The sequence below is a fragment of the Pleurodeles waltl genome, chromosome 2_2 (genome assembly GCF_031143425.1).
Source record: "Pleurodeles waltl isolate 20211129_DDA chromosome 2_2, aPleWal1.hap1.20221129, whole genome shotgun sequence".
In the NCBI taxonomy this organism is placed as follows: Eukaryota; Metazoa; Chordata; class Amphibia; order Caudata; family Salamandridae; genus Pleurodeles; species Pleurodeles waltl.
Genome location: NC_090439.1, coordinates 462,988,530 through 463,008,014, shown reverse-complemented (window position 1 = coordinate 463,008,014; position 19,485 = coordinate 462,988,530). Strand labels below are relative to the sequence as shown.

Sequence of the window (19,485 nt, the reverse complement as noted above, 5' to 3'; positions counted from 1 at the left end):
GGAAAAAAACAGATGGTGTACTTTTAAACACTTACTCCTTCGGAGGAGGACAGGACCTTCATCTTCTGCTTGTGAAGGCGATGTGCTGCTGGTGCTTGCTGATTTGTGCGTGGATTCTTCCTGAAAGAGGATAATTAGGTAATACTCAATATCTTTCTATACAAAAGAACGGCTTTTCCTTCTTTACTTTTAGTCTGTCCATGATTCATACAAAGGATAGATAGCTTTTCATCCTGTTTACACAGAATCCTACCATTTGTTCCACAAAAAGAGTCCATAACTAGCAATTCTACACACAATACCATCTAAAAGATAAGTTAGACCACAGCTGTGTACCCATGTACCACCCTATCCACCAAACAAAGAATCACCCTTCGGATAAGAGCAAGAAAAAATAGGGCAATGTAGATGAAAGAATAAGGGCAGTGTAATAGAGTTTTTTCACCAAGAAAACTTCCTACCTTTGGACCTACCTGAAATGCTAATTTATCACTACATCTTTCCATAGTCATGTTACCATATTGTTAAATATTTTCATAAAGGTGCTGCCAGAGAAACACCCCCTTTGTTGAGAGGACTAGTACATTAAAGTCTACAATGCAATGTGACTGACTTCATGTAGGGAGCTGGCCTGGTGTGTGGTGAGCACCTATGGTGTTATTACCTTATACCAGGTCCAGGTATCCCCCTATTAGTGAGGTGTAGTCAGTGTCTAGGAAGCCAGGTTCTCTAGAGGTAGCTGTGGATGAGCAGTCAAGACTTATCTAGGAGACCGGCAAAGCTTATGCAATACCAGAATAGTTACACAGCACTTACACACACATGAAAGAACCACACAGTGTTACAAAAATAAAGGTAATTTATTATGGTAAAACAAATACCAAAATACTATATATATAGGTAATAACCCAACTGGAGGTAAGTAAACTCACTGCCATATGTACATTAGCAGTCAGGAATTAGCATAAAAAGGTAATAGAAAACAGCGAAGGCAATAGACAATACTGAAGGCCTGGAGGGGAACCAAACCATATACTAAGAAAGTGGAATGCTAAAGTCGGGACCCCACCCAAGGAAGTGGAATCGGTAGAGGGGAGCTGGACGAACTAGGAAACCCACAAGGTAAGTACCAGAGTACCCCCCCCCCCAATGGCCAGGAGAAAAGAGGTAAGTAACTGGTTCTCCCCAAACCCACCAAAAGCACTTCAGAGAAGGATATTGCAAGACCCAGACAAGACTGCAAGAAACCAAAGGTGGATCCTGGAAGAGGAACATCTGGAAAAGAAGGGGACCAAGTCCAGTTCATATTGGAATGCCCAGTGGTGGCTGGAGCCACTACCCACCCATCTGTGGATACAGGACCAGGTCGACAGTGGATGAAGACAGTCAGCAGTGCATCCCTGGAGCAGCTGAAGAGTTCCTGGAGTGATGCAGTAGACGTCCCACGCCGGAAAAAGGATTGCAGTCAGTCAGTGGTGTGGAAAAAACACCAACAAGCCTTGGCAAAGACTAATGTTGTTGGAGAAGAAATGCAGAGCTGCCGGGGACCAGCAAGGTCTGGGGGACTCAACCAATTGAGGGGAGTCCCGAGTGACCCCCAGCAGTGAGGAGAGTCACAGGAAGAAGAGGCAGCCCCCACAGGCGACCGACAAGCAGCAAGCACAGGAGTCGAGGTGAGGGCCACGCATCACACCTAGAAAGGAGTCCCACGTGGCAGGAGAAGCATGCAGAGGGCTGTGCGTTGCAGGGAAGAGTGCTGGGGATTGGGGCTACAAGGAGCCTTAAAATCCCTTGGAGGAGATGGCAACAAGCCTTGGTAGGTGCAAGAGACGCGGTGCACAGGGGTACTGTCCTGTATGGAGAGGCATGGACTTACCGTCTCCAAAGTTGGATAGCTGGCAGAGAGGACCAAGGGGACCACTCCAGACTACCACTCATGATGCATGATCCGCGCAGCTCTGGAGGAGAGGAGATCCATGCAGCCAGTCGTTGTTGCAGTTGGTGCCTGCGGATGCAAGGGAATGACTCCACTCCAAGGGAGATTCCTTCTTGCTTCTTGTGCAGGCTGAAGACTCGTCACCCTCAGAGGAAGCACAGCCAGGAAAATGTTGCAGTTGCTGGAAGGAGCCAGACAAACAATGTTGCAGAGCGGAGTCATCGATGAAGCTGCAGATTGTAGGTTCCCGTCACTTCCAGTTTTGGTTCCAGTGGCCAGAAGTCGAGGTAAACATTGCAGATGAGCGCTGCTGGAGTCTTGCACGTCGAATATGAGGACCCGCCCAAGAAGGAGACCCTAAATAGCACTGGAAGGGGATTGGTCACCTAGAAAGGTGACCACTGATCAGGAGGAGGCTGTGACATCACCTGCCTGACCGGGTCACTCAGATGCTCCCGGAGACCTCTGCCCACCTTGGTTTCAAGATGGCAGAATCAAGTGGCCACCTGGAGGAGCTCTGGGCCCCACCCCTAGGGTGGTAATGGATAAGGGTGTGGTTACTCCCCTTTACATTGTTCAGTTTCATGCCAGAGCAGGGCCTGGGGTCCCTGAACTGATACAGACTGGTTTATGCAAGAAGGGCACCAAATGTGTCCTTCAAAGCATACCAGTGGCTTGGAGAGGCTACCCCTCCCAAGCCATGTAATGAAAATGTCACTTACCCAGTGTACATCTGTTCGTGGCATCAGTCGCAGTAGATTCGCATGTTCTGCAATAGCTCGCCATCTGGTGTTGGGCCGGAGTGTTACAAGTTGTTTTTCTTCGAAGAAGTCTTTCGAGTCACGGGACCGAGTGACTCCTCCTTTTGTCTCCATTGCGCATGGGCGTCGACTCCATCTTCGATTGTTTTTCCCCGCAGAGGGTGAGGTAGGAGTTGAATTGTAGTAATAGTGCCCATGCAATGGAGTGACTAAGTATGCACCTATTTAAGGTTGAGATGATACATATATAAATAATTGAAGGTAACTTCCAAACTGCTACAGGCTCCCGGGGAGGCGGGTGGGCACATGCGAATCTACTGCGACTGATGCCACGAACAGATGTACACTGGGTAAGTGACATTTTCAGTTCGATGGCATCTGTCGCTGTAGATACGCATGTTCTGCAATAGACTAGTAAGCAGTTATTTCCCCAAAAGCGGTGGATCAGCCTGTAGGAGTGGAAGTAGTCTGAAATAATGTCCTTAATACAGCTTGACCTACTGTGGCTTGTTGTGCGGATAACACGTCTACACAGTAGTGCTTGGTGAATGTGTGAGGCGTAGACCATGTGGCTGCCTTACATATTTCTTGCATTGGGATGTTTCCTAGAAAGGCCATGGTAGCACCTTTCTTTCTGGTTGAGTGTGCCCTTGGTGTAATGGGCAGCTGTCGTTTAGCTTTAAGGTAGCAGATTTGGATGCATTTAACTATCCATCTGGCTATACCTTGTTTTGAAATTGGGTTTCCTGCATGAGGTTTTTGAAATGCAATAAAGAGTTGTTTAGTCTTTCTGATGTTCTTTGTTCTGTCAATGTAATACATTAATGCTCTTTTGACATCTAATGTATGTAGTGCCCTTTCAGCTACGGTATCTGGCTGTGGAAAGAACACTGGAAGTTCCACTGTTTGATTTAGATGGAACGGTGAAATAACCTTCGGCAAAAATTTAGGATTGGTCCTTAGGACGACTTTATTTTTGTGTAGTTGTATAAAAGGTTCCTGTATAGTAAACGCCTGAATCTCGCTTACTCTTCTCAGGGAAGTAATGGCGATGAGAAATGCCACCTTCCAGGTTAGGAACTGTATGTCGCAGGAGTGCATGGGTTCAAAAGGTGGACCCATAAGTCTAGTTAGGACAACATTTAGGTTCCATGAAGGAACAGGTAGTGTTCTTGGTGGTATAATTCTCCTAAGGCCCTCCATGAATGCTTTAATGACTGGTATTTTATATAGGGAAGTTGAATAGGTAGTTTGCAGGTATGCAGATATTGCTGCAAGGTGAATCTTAATGGAAGAGAAAGCTAGGTTAGATTTTTGTAAGTGAAGCAAGTAACCCACTACATGTTCTGGAGTTGTGTGTAATGGTTGTATTTGATTAATATGGCAGTAGCAAACAAACCTCTTCCATTTACTTGCATAGCAGTGCCTGGTGGATGGCCTTCTTGCTTGTTTTATGACTTCCATACATTCTTGGGTAAGTTGTAAGTGCCCGAATTCTAGGATTTCAGGAGCCAGATTGCTAGATTCAGCGATGCTGGATCTGGGTGTCTGATCTTTTGGTTGTGCTGTGTCAACAGATCTGGCCTGTTGGGCAATTTGATGCAGGGTACCACTGATAGGTCTAGCAGCGTTGTGTACCAGGGTTGCCTTGCCCAAGTTGGTGCTATCAATATGAGTTTGAGTTTGCTTTGACTGAGTTTGTTTACCAGGTAAGGAAGGAGAGGGAGAGGAGGAAAAGCGTAAGCAAATATCCCTGACCAGTTCATCCATAGGGCATTGCCTTGGGATTGTTTGTGTGGGTATCTGGATGCGAAGTTTTGGCATTTTGCGTTCTCCCTTGTCGCAAACAAGTCTATCTGAGGTGTTCCCCAGAGTTTGAAATAAGTGTTCAGTATTTGGGGGTGAATTTCCTATTCGTGGACCTGTTGGTGATCTCGAGAGAGATTGTCTGCGAGTTGATTTTGTATCCCTGGTATAAACTGTGCAATTAGGCGAATTTGGTTGTGAATTGCCCAATGCCAAATTTTTTGTGCTAGCAGGCTTAACTGCGTGGAGTGCGTCCCTCCCTGCTTGTTTAGATAATACATTGTTGTCATGTTGTCTGTTTTGACGAGAATGTATTTGTGAACTATTATTGGTTGGAAAGCTTTTAGTGCTTGAAAAACTGCTAGAAGTTCTAGGTGATTGATATGCAGTTTTGTTTGATGTACGTTCCATTGTCCTTGTATGCTGTGTTGATTGAGGTGTGCTCCCCACCCTGTCATGGAAGCATCTGTTGTTATTACGTATTGTGGCACTGGGTCTTGGAAAGGCCGCCCCTTGTTTAAATTTATGTTGTTCCACCACAGAAGCGAGAGGTAAGTTTGGCGGTCTATTAACACCAGATCTAGGAGGTGACCCTGTGCTTGAGACCACTGTGATGCTAGGCATTGTTGTAAGGGCCTCATGTGCAGTCTTGCGTTTGGGACAATGGCTATGCATGATGACATCATGCCTAGGAGTTGTAATACCATCTTTGCCTGTATCTTTTGTGTTGGATACATGCGTTGTATGATGGTGTTGAAATTTTGAATTCTTTGTGGACTTGGAGTGGCTACTCCTTTTGATGTGTCTATTATGGCTCCCAGGTATTGTTGTACCTTGCGTGGCAGAATTTTGGATTTTGTGAAATTGACGGTGAACCCTAGTTTGAAGAGGGTTTGTATGATATGATTTGTGTGATTTGAGCACTCTATTAACGAATGGGCTTTGATTAGCCAGTCGTCTAGATATGGGAACACATGTATTTGCTGCCTTCTTATGTGTGCTGCGACTACTGCTAGACATTTGGTAAAGACTCTTGGTGCAGTTGTTAATCCGAAAGGCAGTACCTTGAATTGGTAATGTATTCCTTTGAATACAAACCTTAGGTATTTCCTGTGCGATGGGTGTATTGGTATATGGAAATAAGCATCCTTGAGGTCTAAAGTTGCCATGTAGTCGTGCAGTTTTAGCAATGGCAATACTTCTTGTAGTGTGACCATGTGGAAGTGGTCTGATTTGATGAAAGTGTTCACTACTCTGAGGTCTAGGATTGGTCTCAGCGTTTTGTCCTTCTTTGGTATCAGAAAGTACAGTGAGTAAACTCCTGTGTTTATTTGTGTGTTTGGCACTAATTCGATTGCATTCTTTTGCAATAGTGCCTGCACTTCTATCTCCAGGAGATTGGAATGGTGTGTTGTTAAATTTTGTGCTTTTGGTGGTATGTTTGGAGGGAATTGTAGAAATTCTATGCAATAACCATGTTGGATAATTGCTAGAACCCAAGTGTCTGTAGTGATTTCCTCCCATGCTTTGTAATAATGACCTATTCTTCCCCCCACTGGTGTTGTGTGGAGGGGGTGAGTGACATGTGAGTCATTGTTTAGTAGTAGGGGTTTTGGGGCTTTGAAATCTCCCTCTATTTCTAGGGAATTGCCCTCCTCTATATTGTCCCCGAAAACCTCCTCTATACTGTCCCTGGTAAGTGGACGGTGTTGCTTGTGAGGTGCTGGCTTGTGTGCTTTGACCCCGAAACCCCCCTCGAAAGGGCGTTTTACGGAATGTGCTGTAATTCCCTCTGCTCTGCGGGGAGTAGAGTGCGCCCATGGCTTTGGCAGTGTCCGTATCTTTTTTGAGTTTCTCAATCGCTGTGTCCACTTCTGGACCGAACAGTTCTTTTTCATTAAAAGGCATATTGAGAACTGCTTGTTGAATCTCTGGTTTAAATCCAGACGTTCGGAGCCATGCATGCCTTCTGATAGTTACAGATGTATTAATTGTCCGTGCAGCTGTATCTGCAGCGTCCATGGAGGAACGTATCTGGTTGTTGGAGATGGTCTGTCCCTCCTCAACCACTTGTTTTGCCCTATTTTGGAAGTCTTTGGGCAGATGTTCAATGAGATGTTGCATCTCGTCCCAGTGGGCTCTGTCATAGCGCGCAAGTAGTGCCTGGGAGTTCGCGATGCGCCACTGGTTTGCAGCTTGTGCTGCGACTCTCTTACCAGCTGCATCGAACTTGCGGCTTTCTTTATCTGGGGGTGGTGCATCTCCAGATGTGTGAGAGTTGGCCCTTTTCCTAGCTGCTCCTACAACAACAGAGTCTGGTGGCAGCTGTGTTGTGATGAAAACCGGGTCCGTAGGAGGCGGTTTATACTTTTTTTCCCCCCTTGGTGTGATTGCCCTACTTTTGACTGGGTCCTTAAATATGTCTTTTGCGTGCCGGAGCATACCAGGGAGCATAGGCAGGCTTTGGTAGGAGCTGTGGGTGGAGGAGAGTGTGTTGAACAAGAAATCATCCTCGACCTGTTCTGAGTGGAGGCTTACGTTGTGAAATTGTGCTGCTCTAGCCACCACCTGAGAGTACGCGGTGCTGTCTTCTGGTGGAGATGGTTTTGTAGGGTATGCCTCCGGGCTGTTATCTGACACTGGGGCGTCGTATAGGTCCCATGCGTCCTGATCTTGGTCACCCTGGCTCATGGTGGTGTGAGCTGGGGAGTGTGATGGCGTTTGTGCTGGTGAAACGTTAATCACGGGCGGAGGAGAGGGTGGTGGTGTAACTCTTTTCACCACTTTTGGTTGTGGTGCTTGTTCCGTCTGGAACTCCAACCTTCTCTTTCTCCTAATGGGGGGAAGGGTGCTTATTTTTCCTGTCCCCTGCTGAATGAAGATACGCTTTTGCGTATGGTCTACATCAGTTGCTTGTAGCTCTTCCTCAAACCTATGCTTTTGCATTTGGGAGGTTAGCGAGTGCTCTTCTGTATAAGAGCCTGAAGCCGGGTCGCTTGCAGTTTGTTTCGGCATCGAAACTTTGTCTGCGTGTTTTTTCGGCTCCGAGGTGACTTTTTTCCTTTTCGGGGCCGAAACCTCTCGGCGTCGATCTGTTTCGGTGCCGCTGTCTCGGCGTCGAGCCGTGTCCACACCGGCATCTCGGTGTCGAGGCTTGTCTCCAGCACTTTCTCGGTCCCGAGAAGGCTGCGTGCCGGTGTCTCGACCGGAGTCAGACGATCTCGGCACTGTTTGGGCCTTTTTCGGTGCCGACGGTCGGTCACCGAATTTATGGGTCGAGCCATGGCCTGGTGGCAGTGGCGTCCCCTGGGCCTTGTAAATGTTTCTTTGTGTGGTTTTCGACGTCTTACTCACGGTTTGTGTATCGTCGAATCCTTCGGAGTCTGAGTCTTGGATCGAGAAGGTACCTTCCTCTTCTTGTTCCTCGAACTCCCGTTGGGCTGTCGGTGCGGACGCCATTTGAAGTCTTCTGGCTCGACGGTCTCGGAGTGTTTTTCGGGACCGGAACGCACGACAGGCTTCGCAGGTGTCTTCGCTGTGCTCAGGTGACAGGCACAGGTTGCAGACCAAGTGTTGGTCTGTGTAGGGGTATTTATTGTGGCATTTGGGGCAGAAACGGAACGGGGTCCGTTCCATCGGCGTTCTTCAGCACGCGGTCGGGCCGACCAGGCCCCGACGGAGGATCGAAAAACTACCCCGAAGGGCACCGGAGCTCTTCGATCTTCGATGCGGTGTGGAATCTAAGTACGCCGATCCCGAACGCAACAATACCGACGAAAATCTTCCGAAATTAACTATTTTTTCCGTTCCGAAACTCGGAGCGACAGGAACACGTCCGAACCCGATGGCGGAAAAAAAACAATCGAAGATGGAGTCGACGCCCATGCGCAATGGAGACAAAAGGAGGAGTCACTCGGTCCCGTGACTCGAAAGACTTCTTCGAAGAAAAACAACTTGTAACACTCCGGCCCAACACCAGATGGCGAGCTATTGCAGAACATGCGTATCTACAGCGACAGATGCCATCGAACCACCTATTTCCAAAGGGAGAGGGTGTTGCCTCAGTCTCCCAAAGGAAATCCTTTGTTCTGCCTTCTGGGCTTGAGCTGGGCAAGCAGCAGGAGGGCAGAAACCTGGCTGTAGGATGACAGCAGCACGTGCTGGGGGTCCTCTAAGGAGCCCCCAGAGTGCATGGAATCATACAATCAATACTGGCAACAGTATTGGGGTATACGTCCGACATGTTTGATACCAAACATGCCAAGTTAGGGTTACCATTATGTAGCTGGACATTGGTAGTGACTTATGTCCAGGACACACGTAAAATGGCCTCCCGCACTTAACGAATTCCTGGAAAATGGAGCTGGAGTTCGTAGGGGCACCTCTGCTGATGCAAAGGTGCCCTCACACACAGGTACCTACACCCTGTCCTCTGGGCTAGGAGGGACAACCTTAGGGGTGACTTACTAAAACCTGAAGTGAAAGGGTGCATGCACCTTTTCACACAGGCTGCAATGGCAGGCCTGAAGACACATTTTACATGGGCACTCATGGATGGCAAAATACACACTGAAGCCCATGGAGAACCCCTGGTGTCCCAATGCCCTGGGCCATATATTAGGGACTTGTATGGGGACACCAATATGTCACATGTGGGGTGTGTGAAGTCCCCAGCAACCACATTTAGAGGGAGAGAGCACAGTCACTGGGGTCCTGGTTAGCAGGATCCCAGTGAACACATTCAAAACACACTGACATCAGGTAAAAAGTGGGGGTAACCATGCTAAAATGAGGCTACTTTCCTACACAACCACACATCAACTGCAAACGTTTACAGCCAAAAAGCATGAACTATGATGCCAAGTGTTCAGCAGAGAGTAGAAGCGCAAGACAACCTGCGCAGAGAGACACACACAAGCCATTCCAAGATGGACAGAACGGCTCAGGACAAGCATGGTGCTTGTAGAATCTGTAAAGCAATGTGTTTGAAGGATCACTGTCTACATGCTCTTGGAATTGGACTAGTATTGCCCAGTCTCTGTACTGCTCCACTGTGGTGTTTACCACACAAACAGTATCACAAATGACATGTAAGATGTGTACCACTTAAGGAGTGAGTTACAGAGGCTTGACCGAGAACTCAAAGATTAAGTCATCTTATCAGGCTTGTTAATGGTTTTTGACAAGGCAGGCTTTAGAGAAAAGAACAGTACATGGCTACCCCAATACAACACTCTATAGTTACCGAAAACCTTTGCAAAAGTTTGCAAGAAGACAAGAACACTAAACTTGTTTGTGCCCAAAATTTCTTTCCTTCTACTATGTAAATGATTTGGATAATCTTTTGCCTAACAGCAAGGGCTTAAAGAAGGTTTGCAAGTGAGGTAACAGTGAACCTCATCTTTGGGAGAAATAAGTACAGACTATTTTGTTTCACTTATGGGCATTTATCTGTAGTCCTACTTTGTGAAAACATAGGTGCGGATTCATTCACAAACATGTGTCCTGGATTCAACATAGTTCTGTGTAAGCAGGAAGCCCCTTCAGGTCCTCAAAAGCTAAGTGACTAAACAGTAGAGACACAAAGAAGAGAACAGACATGATACCCAGCTATGCACTTGTCTTTCGCTATGGATTCTTTAAGGGAGTAAATGTAGATAATGCATGTTAAAAATACAAGAAGTTATATAAACATTCCTTAGTTTCTGTACTTGTGCACAACCATACGCTTTTGCCAATTAGTGTGCAGGATTTTGGGATTCTCATGTTCCACTACACCAGTTAAAGGCTCACTACCTACTTTTTGGGTCTTTTTGTGAAGAGTGAGTGGGGCATGGTCAAGATTCACACGTAAAGCTGTTGACTTGAGTATATGGTTCACTTCCCTGTCACAGTAAAGGCTATGTTCACAAATTAGCTTTTTTGTGGACCCGCAGTCTGCTTTTTCACAAAACAGATTCTCCGAATCAGATCACCTTTGTATGAGTAAGAAGCAGTGTCGGGAATCCCACAACACCGTAGAAGACAGCCACTGAGCACAATCTGGGAATCCACCCAGGGCTGTGATTGAGTTCTTTCCCATCTTTACTTGGAGCAGGCACCAAGCTCACTCAAAGGTGCTTGATCCAGAGGCATGCCAGATTTGATCATTTAGGAAAAACCCAACGGTTGCTTTTGCAATTCTACTGCATTAGCGAGTTACTCAGCTCACAGGGCCTACCCGTCCGTGAAGTACTCCCTCTGAATCATCTTCCCCTCTCTGGCTCACTCACAGGAATGATGTTCCTTCGTCACAATGGTGACACCTGTGTAGCATGGCCACTCTAAGTCAAGAGAAAGCTGTGTATCAAGGTACATAAACCCATCCTTTCAGAATCAAACGAGTGAGCTTCACAGTCTGTCCATATGTGGTGTGAGAACTTCTATCCTTCAAAAACAAGGAGCCCCCCCTCACAACTCCGTTTCACCCGGTTAGAAAGGCAGACCTTTGTTTTTCGGAATGCTGGTAAGAGGAGACCTTGTGTCCTGAAGATGGAGCGTTTGTTGAGTTCATGATGCTTCTGCTGCACGGCTTCACGTTGTTCTTGGTGGACACATGTTTAACAGTGTGTGTATATATTAATGTTCTGAAGTACAAGCTTTCTTTACACCTTCCTTAGGTTCTTGTGGAAAATGTTTGTTACTTTTCCTGCACGTGGTATGCATTGATCATAGTTATCTTGTATGTATGTATGCTTGCCATAATGCATTTATAATTATTCCTAGTTCATCAGCCTTCATGTGTGTCTGTCTGTTTGTAGATATACATATTTTACTTATATGTGTCTTTGTTAAATAAAAACAAGGGTATAAAAAGAAAAACACTTAAGAACGCTCTCATTGCATTGCTTAAACATGGAGTTTTTAAAAAACACTGCAAAACCATGTATTTCTCTGGCGCCAAGATATCACTTTAGTGTGTTCCACGTGGCTTCACTGTAGAAAGAAGGCTTCTTCCAGCCACCCCTCCAAACATCCTGCAGCACTGGGGAAAGCTGCACAGGACGGGTCACTGCAACCCTGATGCATATCTTCGTCGCTATAGGAAACCATTCATGCTAATATTGTACTATTCATAGATCGACGCAAGCATGGGGAACTGGGGAAGATTCATTTAAATATTGATATGTCACTCAAACCAGAAATACTACTTCGCTAAAAAAGAAGACCTAATTAAACCTACATTTACTGTACACTAAAACGCACAGAAGTCTATTTTAATCAGTGCCAATGAGTCATCGGGTGCTCGTGCAATTATTTTAATGTTCAACCTCTTCATAGGCAGCCTGTTCGGAGCTGTCAGGTGTTCCGTGCTGCAGTACTTTATCCACAGGACACACAGCAACAACGCCCTGGTAAATGCAAACCATTCATGTGCACACGTTCTCTGACGCACCCTTCTATCTGCTGTAGGAGAATAAACAGGTCTCAGGATCACACCGCGGCCGTGTGCTCCAGGGAAAGTAAAGCCTACTGTAACTAGAGCGCAAGCAGAGCCGAGCCTAAGACACAGCCAGCATGGCTACTGACTCCAGGCTGCCTCTAACCTTCAGTCAGGCCGCACGGGCTGCGGACTGGGATAGTCAATCGTCTTGCGCAGGCAGGCACTGTTCACAGCTTCAGAACTTTACAGTGTTCCTGCAGGGGTGTCTCTGGCTTGTTCCTCTTTTGCAGGGTCTCTCTGGTCGTTCCGGGTCTGCCTAAGCGAGCAGACAGTGTCCCCCCCCCCCCCCCATTCTCCTTTTCTCCTTCTCGGTCGGCCTTCAACCCAACTCTTGATGTGGACTCGAAAGTACTATGGAAGGTCCTCTTTCCGGATATCGGTTCACGGTGAGAGTAAGGTAGTTTTGTCACTCACCTTCCAGTTCCAAAAACGTATCCCCAAGTCCAATGGAAGACCAGTTTCAAAATGGTCGCTTTACAAGGAGTCCTGAGGGGCTCTTAGGTGGTCCGGTTGAGCCAACAGGGGATCAGTCCACAGCGAACCGTTTGTAGAACAAAACACACAAGTCTTGGTCGGGGTCAGACATACTCCCACCCACAGCTCAAGCAGATGGGATCTGCTGCCAAGTCGTGCACTAGACAAAACTGCATGGGTCTGTCTGTCCGCCCCCTCAGGCTTCCATCGGTGTTCCCGACTGGGCTCATATCCGAACTAGCCCCACACAACTTTCACCCCCCACTTCAGAGTGTCTTTGTTAAAGAACCCTGAAGGAAACGACAGACAGCAGCAGCACGCCATTCTCCAGTCCTGTCCAATCACAGGCTTCTCACTGAAACACCAACAGATAAAGCATCTGGCAGAGATGGGGGTGGAACGTCCTTATGCTAATTCCCTATGCCTACAATGTACAACAGACTCAAAGGCAAAGATACAGCTATATGAGTGGTCAGTTGAAGCTTTTTAAAAGTATAAACTCCACTTGTTTTGTCCATTTACATTGGTTCCCCCCGATGAACACCAAGGCTGCTCTCGTTGAAACTGCCTGTAATGTCTGATCGTAGCCATCAATGGAGGAAAAAATGAAAATGTATCTTTCCTCCTCTCATACCCCAGCCACGCCAGATTGTTCGAGATTCACTGAAGGACATTCCTTTCTCATCTTCCACTGTCCTCGTAGGAAGGTGGCTACCACACCCACCCCCTCAACCATCGTTTCCTCCTCTGCAGACCTCCCCGGGAGGTCAGGCAAAAGCAAACCATTCTGTTTATATCTCTGAATAGCCAGGCTGTACGTCTGGAGCAGAGAAACTGAATATATACACAACCTAAAGGAAACACATGCACTGAGAAACCTGACATAGGTTTTTCCAATGCTTGGAGTCAAAATATCGGCAGTGTCTAACAGAGGGAAGTGACAGGAACCATGCGACAAACAGATTTTCCACATTTGAATATGGCCATTTTTAAGTTCAACATAATGTCTCAATGGACAGGATCCCACCATCAAGCGTTTCCATCAAAGATCTCACAAACTTCATCTGGGACTCATAAATGTGAAACAGAGAACAGGAATGCTATGCTTTAGGCTTTTACGGACTAAAGTATGAGTTTGCCATCATTGAAACAGCTTAGCAGAGCCCTGGAAAGTTGGGAGCTCCCTTAAAGTCAGTGGAGTAGCTAAGGGCCAGTAATTGTTGATATGGACCTTTTGCTTCAAAATTCCAGTGCTTCACTCATTGTTTCTTTCTGATTCATTTAGAATCTATCCTTTGTTGCCTTCAGCTCGGGCCCAGAACTGGGGTAAAGGGCCTTTAAATAGTTCTCAGCAGCAAGCTACAATGCTACAATAGTTTTCACAAAAACACTCAGTGTTCTGTCCTTTAGTCTTATCTTCAAATGCAAAGCATAATCCCCACAAACATATATTTAAGTTTAGATGTTTTACACCTCAAGCAGGTGAATAATGAAATCGCCAAATCTATTTTTTCTAATCACTATATTATATCTAGTCAACACGCTATTGCCAAAGTACTAGAACATAGTGTGTCTCCACAAAATGCTATATGAACCTTTCTAGACGAGTGGTTCTTAACCTTTTGACTTCTGTGGACCCCCACTTTATCATTACTGAAACCTTGAACCCCCACTGACTCATCATTGGAATACGGGGACCCTTCACTGAGCCATTACTGAAAGCTGGGGACCTAATCTGTTAATATCATTTAATTTTCTGAGCAGTCGCAAACTCCCTGAGGAGGCTTTCAGGACCCCCGGGGGGTCGCCGGACCACAGGTTGGGAACCACTGTTCTAGATTATTCTACTGTGATCAGGGTCCTTCCCCTCAGATTGTGCAATCGGTGCCTCCAAGTGACCGGGTCCTGTTAGGCTCACCACTCTCCCTCTATTTTTCAATGCCTGTCTCTCACGTCTTAGTAATTCCTTTAAGTTCACAACACTGAATACCGCACAGAAACATGTGACACACAGCTACAGGCCACGCTCAAAATGACTCCCACACTTGGCAGTTTTATCGTGGTTACCCTGCCTAAAGTTCAAGCATAGCTGACTGCAAATGACTCGGCTTTAAACAGTGCAATACTGGCTACAAACCAGGCCAGCCTCACCCTGTCACTCAGCAAACATTGCATGCACTCCTCCACCCACAGTTAAATGAGCCATAAACAAGAAGTCATTCAACCTCAACTTTTCCACTGTAGCCCAGACTGATCAAATCACCAAACAAGATACCGAGAAACCCAAACTAATTGCAGCACTGAATCTGCCATCACAAACGCAAGCTCTTTTTAGGGAATCTGTGTATGCAAAGCGGGCTTCCGCAATTTAGTCTACCGCGGTGTGCATAATAAAGTCGTCAACGAAGTTCAGTTAGTACACAACCTGGTCGCCAGAACCGCCTATGGAGCAAGACTACAATACTCCTTTCATATGAAAACTTTATTGCTCTACCCATATGACAATGGAGTGAATGCAAAGTACTCCGTCTAAAGCATTAGACTGGCCACTCTCCAGCCAGACTAGAATCATTCACTACCACCTTGAATGTTAGGTATGTAAATGCATATAACCCAATTGAATTATTTTGCTATCCGATGCCTCAGACAGAATGGAGGATCATCAATGTCAAGTAGCAAGCTGCAAAAACACTCTCCTCCTCGACCCTCACAATACTTCCAACTTTTTACATTTAATGAAGAAGTTGAAAACAACCTTGTTCAAGAAACGCTTATCCTGTGCAACAAAGCGACTAGTTTGGCGCTGCGCTGCCCTGGCATGTAGTACTTCCTGTCTCTGCCTTGCCTCTCAGAAGAACAAATGCAGAACCCGCCTGCCTGCAGGGGTGGAAACATGACTGGTGACCACCATGCAGCCATCAGTGTCATATTGGGCCCTATTCATCAGCGGGGTTATCTGTCATTAAGGCCTGGTTCTGATCCCTGTAAGCTGATGCAACAACGGCCTGATGATGACATTAATTCACGAGCAAAGAGCCTTCTCTCTGCGGCTGAGGGAGTGCTGTCAGGGTGGTCTATGGACCGCACTAGGAGTTATGTCGTGGCGGGCCAGCGACCATGCAGGAACTGGGCCAATGGCAGCTCGCAGCCTGCAGGTGGAGGACAGACAATAAGCAGTGGAAGAACATGGCACAAACCGAGAAAGCACAGAGGCAGTGGGTTGAAAGGTTCACTTTAGGAGCAGTTACTCCTGCAATATGAAAAGCATGTGCAGTCATGGACCAAGAGCATGGGAGAACAAAGCTAGAGACAGAGAGAGAGACCTTGGGATGAAGGTGGATGGAGGGGACACTAAGGGGGTGACCACCTGTACCTTTATGATGTGAGTTCACATACTCGGACTAAACTATTTTTCAAACCATGTAAAGGTGGGTATGTGGGTTAAGATGAATACTCTCCTGTATCACTTTGTGGGTTCGGAGACGCACGGGAGGAGAGTACTGCAGCACTGTTGGCCTCAGTGGAGCAGTGGCATAGTAAAATGGACTTTATTCAATCCACAATGAATGCACTAAAGACCTATATAGAAACCATCACATGTAACATAATAACCTGCACAATAGGTGAAAGGTCTCGACGTAAAAGTAAAGGATAATTTCAGGGACCTCAATAGTGTAAAAAAGTCCCCAAAAAATGTCTTGAATTTTAACACTTATCTACCACAGGAGTGATGCAGAAGATGTGAAAAATGCTTTGCGGGCCACAGATCTATGCTATCTTGTAGGAACCATCTGTAAAATATCATACCCATAAAATCCACCACACTGGCAAATTTTCTATCTTCATTAGTGCAATTTAAGATCATAAAATTCCACCAAGCTGGATCCACTACAATTTACCTCTGTTTACTACTTCGGTACGCAAAGCGTTTGAGAATTTGGCCTTTTGTAAAACCTTAGTAAATGCCACTGTCCTTTGGTGGAATACGCCAAATGGTGTATATTATTTCCCGCATCATTCTTGATGCTAAGAAACTTGAATAAGGACAGAAAAGTAGGCAAATAGTGTTTCCTTTCAGATATGGCTACTTTTTTCACAGATTTCCTTAGAATCAGTAGTGATTTACAGGTTCCTGATAGTCACACCCTTTCATTTTTTTTTTAAATATCTGACTGCTAGATAGGCTTCTAATGATACACTAGTGTTTTTTCCCAACAAATCCCTCTTCTACAACCAGGTTCAATTAGTATCGTTTCCCATCGTTGAATGTACACGCTTTCCATTTAAGAGTGCAGTGGTGTAACTATAATTCGGGTTCTCTTAATTTTGAGAACGACACTGATGATAAGACTCTAACAACTATGATGGGTGCCAGCTAACATGCGATGTCAGAGGTGTATTGAACTTGGCAGACAGAATTTTCTGCACTAAGCAACCAGACCGAATCAGGAGAGAAAACCTGCCAAAAAAGGACCTATTGATCTCAAAGAGGTGGATACAATGTGGGCACAAAAAAAACGACACTAGTGAAAATGCCCACCTGAGAATAATATTTTTAGAGTGCATCTAATGGCATGTGGCCCCAATAAGAAAATAAGCAATGGCTTCTGCTAGGCAGCAGGTGAAGCTTCTGCCGGTCAAATGCACTGCGCAATTCAGGTTAAGGTGACAGGGAAAGACCTCAGTCACAGGGCGAGAAGACCATATTTGCATAGGCTCATTCCCCCATGCAAATCCAGTCCCTAACCCTTCCAACAGCAGCTCTTTCCTTCTGTCTTGGGAGGGGCCCCCTTGGTCCATCTCATCCCAGACAGAGCTTTCTGCTGGCAGTGGAGGGCCATATCGAGCACAAATGACCAAGACAGTAGGGAAGGATGCTTCTTTGCTCCCTCTCCACTCAGTGGGTGAAAACAGCCTGCTCTAGGAGAGCGGCTTCCTTCTGTAATGAGGGCCAGTGTGCTTGAAAGCTGTTCTTATGTCGTGCAACAGGGTGACTGCTGGTCTCATAATGGTCTAAGCGCGTCATCCTAAGTCACTTTGAGAATTTCTAGCAATGCCAGTGGGAAGATAACTATTAATCTACATTTGCTCTAAGACATGGACAATGCAATTAGTTGTACTATGAAGTGTAGGTGCTTTAATGATATGTGTGGTCTGGAAGAGGTGTCGGAATTAAGGTGCCACAGTCTTGGAGCAGCTTCTCCACCCAATGTATGTGTTTGTGCTCTGAATAACGTGTGGAATTTGGTTTTTCGGGATGCACTTTACAAAGATGACTAGATTTCCACTGGTATATACTTTAACGCACAAGGTTCAGGTAACGTTATTACAATATGAAGGTATTTACTACAAGCACGTTCCATAGAGCTCTGACTTCAGCCAAAACAGACACAAATGGATGGCACTTAACTTACCTCAGAGTCCGAGCTGTGAAGCTCATCCAGCTTCGGAGCCTTGAGCAGTTTCCGCTGCACAGTCACCTGGGTGGTGCTGCTGCTCCGGCCGCTCGTCTTTGTGAGTGGAACCAAGCCGCCATCCAATACCGTGGAGCCTTCTAATCTCCTCTGCATCTCTGGTGTTGGGATATCTAGCCGAGGGAAGAAGAAAACCACCAATTACGATCGGTAATGTAAAGGCCGCAGCACTGCAGCCATCAAGGTGATATAAAAGGTATGAGCAGAGGTTTTCTTTATGTTCATGGTTCTGTTAAAGGGCACACTACTGAGTTCATTCTTCTATGTGTCACAGCCAAAGGAAAAAAACAACTTGTTGAGATCATATAGCATGACTCAGTCAAATAAAACTATTTCATATATGTTAACACAGGTGACAAAGGGTTGAGATTTACAGATGTGAAGTGGTTGTGCTTTCTACACACCCACAGCTCGTTTAAATTGAGTGTAGTGTTATTCCCCCTGGTCATGTATGTTGGCTTATGAACAGCACACAAGAACGCGTGACAGGACCACAAGAACTTATTAAAGTTTCTCAGCCCCAAGAATGAAGCGGGGAGTAACATACACCTAGGAAAGTACAGACAAGACAAAGCTAAGTGCTGATAAAAGGAGGGAAACGGCCTTTACAATGCGGCCGGAGCCACGCAGACCGCAACAATGCAGGCATTACCACGCTTGCCCTGAACACGGAGGGGTTAGCGGGATGGGGGGAGAGTTTTGCGGTGGGGGGGTTGTTCTGTTTTTATTGCCGAGCACAAAGTGCTCGTCCATTTTGTAATCTCTCTTTGGGCTTCAAACTACGCCCATGCCACGTCAGTCACTTGCATTGGTTCGTGGGCTTGCCTTTTAAAATCCGCTTGCTTTCATTTGTGAAAGGCATGCATAAGTCATGCCTTTTCCAGTGTTTAGCCCACCTACACAGCACCGGTAAAGTACCAAAAACATACGAGGCTCGATGTTTTCAGCCTGGAGTCTGCACTACTTTATCTGTTTATTTTCCACGCAGCTCGATCGCGCTGCATTTTACATAGCGCGATCGCGCTGTGTTTTTTATTTACAACGCTAATAGCTCTAACTTGAACAATGCGAGACCTGTTGCATTGAAAAGGGTTGTTTTTATAAGGGGTCAGTGTTAAGGCTTAGAGTGGGGGGGAGGCCAGGGTAGTTTTTAGGGCAGTGTGGGATTGGGGGTAGAAGGCTGAGGGTGGGTGGGGAGGGGCAGTTTTGGGAGGCAGTTTGAGACCTCAAGCAGGTGAGGGGGTCGGGGTACTTTAGTTTTTATTTGTATTAGTATTTGTACAGCGTGTTCTGGCCATGGCATCGAAGCGCTAAGAAGTGAGAGTGAGCGAAGCATAAACGAGTAGGCAGACAACTGCCTAGCGCGATAGGTAGTTAATTGGGAAGGAAACAGCCAAGTCTCTAACTGCTTCCTAAAAGACAAGAGGATATTGTCCTTCCAAATGGAAAGCAGGAGAGTATTCCAGCATTTGGCAACTGCCACTGTAAAAGCTTTGTCACCCCACTTAGCCTTGCGGCTGCGGGGGAAAAGATCAAGTCGGGACCAGATGA

General features: G+C 46.2%; 1 protein-coding gene across 3 annotated transcripts in view; it reads right to left on the bottom strand.

Moving 5' to 3' along the window:
- Positions 1-19,485, bottom strand: part of SPIRE1 (spire type actin nucleation factor 1) — a 430,877-nt gene that overhangs the window by 61,158 nt on the left and 350,234 nt on the right. For all 3 annotated transcript variants that reach the window (XM_069219936.1, XM_069219937.1, XM_069219938.1), the window contains exons 9-10: positions 17,875-18,047; positions 36-120 (exon numbers count right to left, since the gene is read on the bottom strand). In XM_069219936.1, the coding sequence (XP_069076037.1) occupies positions 36-120; positions 17,875-18,047 (258 nt within the window). The remainder of the gene's footprint in view (positions 1-35; positions 121-17,874; positions 18,048-19,485) is intronic.